The sequence below is a fragment of the Antrostomus carolinensis genome, unplaced genomic scaffold (genome assembly GCF_000700745.2).
Source record: "Antrostomus carolinensis isolate BGI_N321 unplaced genomic scaffold, ASM70074v2 scaffold7488, whole genome shotgun sequence".
NCBI classification, from domain to species: Eukaryota; Metazoa; Chordata; class Aves; order Caprimulgiformes; family Caprimulgidae; genus Antrostomus; species Antrostomus carolinensis.
Window position 1 is genome coordinate 1 of NW_010332201.1, and position 8,491 is coordinate 8,491.

General features: G+C 38.3%; 1 protein-coding gene across 1 annotated transcript in view; it reads right to left on the minus strand.

Annotated features, from left to right (window-relative positions):
- Positions 1 to 3,454: 3,454 nt before the first annotated feature.
- The window catches only part of HGFAC (HGF activator), a 41,503-nt gene continuing 36,466 nt past the window's right edge, over positions 3,455 to 8,491 (minus strand). The window contains exons 12-14 of the mRNA XM_010173408.1: positions 7,250 to 7,390; positions 6,057 to 6,205; positions 3,455 to 3,625 (exon numbers count right to left, since the gene is read on the minus strand). Of these exons, the coding sequence (XP_010171710.1) occupies positions 3,455 to 3,625; positions 6,057 to 6,205; positions 7,250 to 7,390 (461 nt within the window). The remainder of the gene's footprint in view (positions 3,626 to 6,056; positions 6,206 to 7,249; positions 7,391 to 8,491) is intronic.

An 8,491-nucleotide genomic window follows, 5' to 3' on the forward strand; every position in this document is an offset into this window, starting at 1 on the left:
GTCTCCTGCGCGGGCGACCCCCGGAGCGGGGTCGGGGCAGGGGGTGGTGACTCGCCCTGATCCCGCTCCGGGTTTTGCAGCTGACCGCCGAGGTGGCCCCACGGCCGGCAGGAAAGCCCGGACCGGATTTTCCCCGCTCTCTGTATCCCCGGAGCGCGGCCAGGCACTGTCAGGCTGAGAGACCCCCTTCCCCGCGCCCCCGGCTTCCTCATAACGCCCAGATTTCTCTTTTAAAAAGTGTAATTACTGCTCCCCTTGGATCCCAGAAGACGTGCAGCCAACTACCCCAGATAAAAATACTCTTTTTATTTTTTTCCCTTTGCAACTGTCACGAGATAACAGCCCACTTACACCAAACCCAGAGCAGCTACAATTAGTAGAATAAGATGTGTTAATGATGTCCTCAGATTTATTTCAGCGCACAATGGACCAATTAGAGTCCATTATTCTAAAAATACTTCTACTGCATCTTATTTGATGGTAATTAGTTCTCCAGCTTTTTTTTTCAACAGCATCAAAGCACATTTTTCTTTCAATAGCATAATGGAAGGGTTTTTTAGATGTTTGCGTTTATTTCTTCCCTTTGAAGTGGTCAGTTTTCATGGAATAACATATAATTTAATAAAACCATCTTTAAGTGTGTTTCATAATGAATTAAGGACGTGGTTGTTCAACTGGCTTTGCATTCTAATTCAATTTCAAAATAAATGTTAGGAAAAATATCAGATAAAATTTTGCTAGTAAAATTAGGTTGGATTTTTCAATTTAACTTAAAAGAAGGAGAAAAATATGAGGTGATGCTTAATAGAAAGGCAGGAGGCAGAAGGTGCTGGAGTGCCCCATAGGAAAGTGACCAATGTCAGGGAAATTAGAGGTCACACAAGAACTTCTCACTTAAGCTGGACATCTTCTGTCATCACTAGTCTGGGTTTGTGGATTTAATATAGAGTTAGTTGCCATCAAATGATTAAATTTAGTTCCACCAAATCAATGTAGTAACAGTGGACAAACAGACTGCTTTGAAAGCTACAAATTGATTTTAATGCATGCAAAGTATGACAGTATCAGCTGAAGATTTGTCATTTAGACCTGTGAGAGCAGAAAATAGACTGTTTCACTTGTGAAGATTCAGCATATTTTTTTAAAAAAGCTTTAATGATTGTATTGGTATTGCTATATACTAATATAAGCAACATATATTTTGAAAACAGGATAGATATAAATCTCTACACAAATTGTCAGAAACACCAGTCTAACACCATTCCTATCAAACAGTCACTTTCTTTACAGCAACAGGAGACTGTGAAAATATATAACACAAAATTACCAGATTAAGAGCACGCCCAGTGTGGATGGATATTAATTTCAAAGTGAAACTGTAGTCAAAGGACATATATGGATGTTCAGAATGGCATAAGCTTTGTGTAGAAAACTTCCAAAGAAGAGTAAATAGTTCCTCCATGTTGATTTAGTACTTGTCTTTCAGCGGCAGGTACAGTTAGTCTTGTTACACAGTCACACTCATTTCACGGAGTTAAGCAAGTCAGACATGTACTGCAAATGGCCAAGAAGGCAAAGCCAGAGTAGAGTCTTCAGCTTGTTTTGGAATCAAGACCCCAGAGGTTGATCTCATTTTTTCAAGCTAGTGTTTAGTGCTTCAGAAAAACAAATCGAAGACTTTGATCTTAGTATTCACAGTATTCATAGTTGAAAATTGTATCTAAGCTCTTACATCTGTCTACTGGAAATTTTGTGTGACACTTGCATAAAACTGGGAACACCACCAGTTGAAGCTGGTCCTTATGTGGAGCTTTTCAGATGCCTTCCAGCACTGAGAAGTGTTATTTCATCTTTCTACCAGCTCTCAACCTGTTGAACAACCTACAGAGGGATTCAAAGATTTAATCGTAACTTTATACATAACAGACTAAGTCCAAGAAACAGAGAATAAACATTTTTATTAAAGAGTTTACATCATTTATCTAGATTAGCATTGTTATATTTGTACTTACACAAATTCATGTTTTTGTTATTTTTCCTTACAAAGTTTCTTTTAACTGCTGAAATCATTCACCACAACTAAGAAACCCATGAAGACACTGACAGTACTATAAAACAAAACACATATCTGAGTATCTAGGCACCACTTTAAAATTCTGTATCTTAAAGCACAGCTTTGTTTGCAACATTTAAGAGAATTCAAAAATGTCCATTATTAGAGAAGAAATACATTTCACATGAGCACTTTGAAATGTACACACCTGACATGGCTAAAGGTTCCCTATATTAAAAAAAAAAAAAAAGGAAATTTTTTTCATTCTTTGTTATCAGACTAGATTTTTCTTGTTGAATCATTTTCTGCCTTTTTTGCTTGTGCAGCTGAGTACACAGCCTCTGAACAGCTATATACTGTAATAATTTCCTTGATTGTTCCCATAACAATTCCATTGACCATGACAGCAAAGCCTGTGGTTTATGACACCACCAAACTCCCAAGGAAAATGTCAAGCTGCTCCCCCAGCCATCCAGTTTAAAAATCCACTAACAGAAACCTCCTTTCTGAATTGTCTAAACAGTTGAACAATTTATTACTACAAAATCTAACACATCTTCAAAACACTGTTAAATTTAAGAAATGTTCGGGCATTTATCATCAAGGTGAAGTATTTCCACTGTTATCCTCAGGATGAGGAGCAGCTCACAGTCTACAAAAAGTCCTAACTATATCAGCCGGGAATCAGGTACTCTGACTTTCAACATTTTTCAGCAAGAAATTTTGTGCTCTCAGAGGGTGTTGCATTAACCTTGCTGGAAAATTGCACACCAGATTCAGCAGAGCTCTGAAGCATAGTCCTGATTTTATGTCAGTGGAACATAAAAATGTGCTTACATGTTTGTTTGAATCAAACCCTAACCCCCTCTGTTTTTTCCTCAGAACCAGTTTGTTGAAGTTATCTGAGGAGCAGCTTCATCTATGCTGTTCTGTTGGTGTCTCTCGACCTTAACTTCAAGAAATCACTTCTGAGGGGGAGGGAATTTCATTTTTGGTGCTCCTACTGTTTATTCTCATCAGAGAACACGAGGACAATGTTGTTACAGGTTGGTTTTGGGGGATGACAGCTTCCACTAGAAACTGCACAAACACATTCAAATCACTTTTTATGTAATCTACCTAGCAGACAAACAGTCAGAGACTTTGTTGCACTGTCTCAACATGTTTGTTTTATTAAGCCAAATGAAGACAGACTCGTATATTGTGCAATAAACAGCCCTAAAATTCTAGATCAAGGATGCTGACATCAGATGGAGTAGCCCTACTTCTGGTGGTCTGGTTTGGAATTGCTAAGAATTACCATGACAGTTTTCATACTAGCTTATAACAAAATATTTATGTTACCTTAATGAAACCAAAAGACACCTGAGCTCTGCTTCAAATGTTAGCATAATTAACTGTTCAACTACTTTTTCGGGGGGTTATTTTCTCATTAATCCAGTTTACATAGTTCGTCACTCGTGTGTATACCCCAGGTTTGTTGACTCTGCCACAGCCATCTCCCCAGCTGATCACTCCATAGAGGTAAGAGATTTCATTTTCCTCACAGGCCAGAGGTCCACCAGAATCTCCCTGTGTTAAAAAGTAATCAAAGATTATGTAATTTGATAGAAAGCAGATGGAAAAAGATCAGCTTGGGAAAGTCTTAAATTAAGAATATTTGCATATGAGATTTAAACTAAAGAAAAAATAACATGGAAGCAGTGGTCTACTGAAGTTTCCTTATAGAAAGTTTTTTTAGTCATACTCACCTTTAATACAGTGGTGGGCTGTTTGTTTGGGTTTTTTTTAATTCCACAGTGAACAGAAGTACCAAAATATAACAGAAGTACCAAAATATCAGATTTTTTTTTTAATTTAGACACCTACTGCAATGCACGGTTGATTTGGGTCACTTTCAATGGGAGTAAGCAAGTCTTTGAGGCTTACGCGACGTGGTAATACGGGCGCTGCAAAGATGGATTACATAAGGCAGGGAATATTTGGAGAGTTTCTCAATACAGTTTATTGCAACTGTCAGAGATCGTGAAAGTTTTCAAAGAAAGGTGTTGCATATATACATACTTTTCTGTGTGACTGTGGGATGCTATAATTTTATGTGGCATATGGGGTTTTTTGCATCTGTTGAATTTGATGCTCCTGAGCATTTACCTTGTCATTAAACCATAAACCAAAAATAAGACCAAAGTAATGTTTGATAATACACTACAGCAAGGATTAATTTAGAACACTTCTACTTCTTTGAAAGCTTGCAAGCATTCTGGAAAGGGGTTTTTAATATTATTACTCTTAGATTGACTTTCTACAAAAATGAAAATGTTAGAAATCAAAACAAAAATGGAACTTATTAAACAGTACTGGTGAAAGGAGCCACCACTCTAGTTATTTGAGATTAAGGAGAAATATATTTTTTCCTATTTAAAAAGAAAATCCCTTGAGAGCAAAATAGGTAGGAAAATTGTGTTGCCTTTATACTGGGAGATTTCTGTGATAAATGAGGGACATCAAATGAAGTCTTGCATCTGAGATCAATTTACTTCTCAAAACCTTGCTTATTTCTCCACAACTCTTCTCATTGATTGCAATTTTGGTATCAGTGTACTGATTAAAAAAAAGTTTCCAAGAAAATCTTTAAAAAATAATCAAGCAGAACACATTATCTGCTTGGCATTTCTTGGTGTTGAAATATGTTTGTACATAACAGATGGTTTATAGTTTAATTTCCTAAGCATACATTAAGAAAACTCAGAGGTCAGCTACATTTGTTGTGACATTAAGAGGTCTATGCTATTTCTGCTTAGACTACACTACAAGTTTGCCAACAGGAAGAAAAATGAGTTATTGATTCACTAGTAATGATTTCATGTCATGAGCACTGTTCCTCAGCAGCATCCGTGTCTCTAAATCACTGTTTCTCAGGCTTTGCAAATCTCTCTCAGTCCTGATCAACTGTTTTTCCAGGGCAGGAATCAAGAACCAGTTATAACACTGCATCTTATATTTGTACTTCCTGGGTAAGGCAAGAAAAACTGATCAAGCAAGGTAGTTTCTAGTTCTCTGGTTAGTACAAATACTCGCAGCCAATAACTACAATGAGTTCTCAGCCCTGGCCTGGAAACCTTGAGCCACTACTGGCTGCTGCCATTTCATTCTTGACACCTTTCTTTGGTCGCGTTTATGATCTCTGTAGAGGTTCCAGCACAAAATATTCATGCTCTTCTTTGCTTTACTTTATCTCACTGCCAACTATTAGCTATGTGCTGCCTGTTCCCGTATTTATACTAATAGAGCATAACCCTCCTCCTTCAAAATAAACTGAAGATAAAATCTAAAGGTTTATGCAAGGAATAATCTGATCCTTCATTTAAAAAATAGTCTAATCTATCACCACAATTCTGCATCCTTATTCAGAGGCAAAATGTAACATAATTCAAAAAGAGATGCAAAGTGTTAAGAGCATGAGGGCATTCCATTAAGGACAGAAGTAATGAAACACAGTTTCCAATGGACTGATGTTCTACACCATTAAATCCCATCCACTATAATAACCTCAGCTCCTTCCTCCTCCAAACCTCACCACTGCTCCCCACGTCCTACCAAGATATCCTTATTTCCATTAAGCAAGAGGCAGCAGTTTGAGGATTTGGCTCCGCACAGGTACATGCTGGTTGTCCTGCCATTGCATCTGTGCCAGCTGGCCAGCAAACAATTTCTATCATGCTGCAAGCTCAGCCAGGAGCTAAAGCAACTCATCCTCCAGTGCATAGCCACCACCTTTTATGAAGGTAGGAGGAATATAACACTCTGGAGGCTTTTTGCCCTTCTGTAGAAATTAATCAACGTTGAACAGGTTAAAAAATGAAGTTGGAAGCAAAGAGTGCAGTCGCATAAGCTCTTTTCTTTAGGAACACTGTAATGTCAAAAGTAAGTACTGTAACACTGCAACATTTCTGGCAATAATATAAATTTATATTCTCTGCCTAGAGATGACTCACAGCATTACCTGACAAGCATCAGATTTGCTATCAAAGTAGCCAGCACAGAACATATTTTCAGTGATTTCTGTTCCATAAATTTCAGGGCTTCTGCACTTCTCCTCAGGAATAATTGGAATAAGTGTTTCTTGCAGGATATCTGAATAACCAGATATATCTTTAAAAAAATCCCAGAGAGGAAAATAAAGTCATTTTTATAGAATGCAAAGAGCATAACATGGAAATACAATGCACAATACAACATATAAACACATTTAACATGTCAGTAATATTCATGTTGTTCTCTTTAAATGATAATAATTTGTCTAGTGATCAGATCACTTCCTGCTCTTCCAGTAAGAGGTAAGAGATTTCATTCCATATGCCCTTTAAAATAACAGTATGCTATGTCCAGACATCAAGCCGCTTTGGGTTCTCTCATTTCCTAGAGACTCAGGAACACTCCCCCAGCACGCTTGTCCTCTCCTCTTTTCAGATGTATTAAGTCATCAATTTATCAAAGGCTCCATTACCTCTTTTTGCCTTTAGACTACACATTTAGACCAGGACAACATTTGCTCATACTAAATCTCTTACCAAAAGACAGCAGCCAGTTCCCACATCCTTCTCATCCATCTACATAGGTCTCTGCTACCTCCACATCAAAGCAGCATGGCCAAGCCTCATAATCCTGAAATTCCTCATCCAAAAGGATGGGATAAATGTTTCTACCTTTCTCAAGCTGGATCTAAGCATTTCTCAGCCCAAAGTCCACCTGGCCCTCTCCTGTAGATGTTTCCAAAGTCTTTTGCTGGTGAAAGTAAAGATCTCCTCCATCAAAAACTAGTATACCGATTGTGTTTGGTTTGCAGGCTTTGATATCTACCTTGAGAAACCAGGATTCACTCGACTAAGGTGTCAAGTTGTTGGCACCTAAAACTAAGCTACTTGCTCCCCTCCCAGTCCATGGCTCACAGCTTATCTCATCCTAAAATAGACAAAAACATTTGGTCAAAGCAACCACACTCCAAATTCCAAGGACTATAAAGGAAGTTCAGGATGACTATTTCAGATGTAAATGCTGTAAATATATAAAGGCAAATAAAAAGAATCCCACCTTGGGAAATATTTACTAAACTATCAGTTGTATAACACATACTTGAACATTATGTTTTAATTGTCATAATTTTTTTCTACAGACACCAACTCTCATTTTACTCACTCTCATGTCTGTGTCCCCATCCAGAAATCTGACATTTGAACTGATCAGGGAAAATGGTGTTACTTTCTGGCAAGCAGATGGGCTGAACAAACTGGGACTTGACTGCACAACGCTGGCCATTCTTCTTCAGCTTAATCAAAGCTGCAGAACAGAAAATATAGGAGGAATAAAGTGACTGTTCCCTTTCTTTAATGGGATTGGCAGCAATGGGTCTCGCATACAACTTTAATTATCCCCTAAGCCTCTCTTAATTAAGATGTTTCAATCAAAGACCAACAGACTCATCTCAACAGCACCTGATTTCACAGCAAACTGAAGGCTGAAACATTCAGCTACTCCCCTTGTGGGAATATTTATTTTATGCTGCGCTCACTGAGCAGATTTTGCTTCACTGCCTTTGTAAAGAAGGGGGAAGATAGAAAATACATATGTCTCCTCCCACCTTAAAGTTAAATAACAGTGACATATCCACAGCTTTCAGCTGAAATAAGTGGGATGTGCAAGTGCTTACTGCTTCTGAAAGTCTGGCCACCTGCCTAATTCCAGTTTGAGTTAAAAAAATAATTAATGCAAGAGCTGATGTATTTCATGCTCTGTGTTATTACTGAGTTCAGCAAAATTCAAGATCTTGAAAATTAAAGGAAAAAACTTAAAATGTTTCAAAAACAAGCTTCTGAAGGCTACAGAGAATTACACTATCACACAACCTTTAATATGCCCCCGTGGGGCTGTAAAAAACTGTAAATATAAAACTGTGAAGTATCATGAGCTCGATACTGAAAGAAGATGTCAAAAGTAGCAGAAACACTGTTTCCCCTGCAGAAAAACCCCTGTGTTTGGCTGTAGAGCAACAGAGGAGGCTTTGTGCTGGGTGTAACAAGGGCAGCACATTGGGTTTGAGCACACTACTCAAAGAGGACAGAGCTGAGGTCATGTCAACACACCTGTTAAAGATTCATATAACACCTTTTGGAAGCTCCAGGTTTTCTGAGCCCAGTTATGTGGCAAGCAAGAGATCCCACTGGATAGTCTTATTTCTCTACTGACTACATTTTTTGGCCTTTGTGGAACATGTAAAGAATACCTCGCTGGCTGAGAAGCCCGTACAAATCACGTTCCAACAATCAGCAGCTTCCTCACATTCCTCCTCTTCCCCACCAACTCTGCCCATTTCTGAATGCCCTGAACTTCTCAGCAAAGACTCATGTGGTAGTTTGTTGCCTTTTGAAAAGCAGTTTCAGC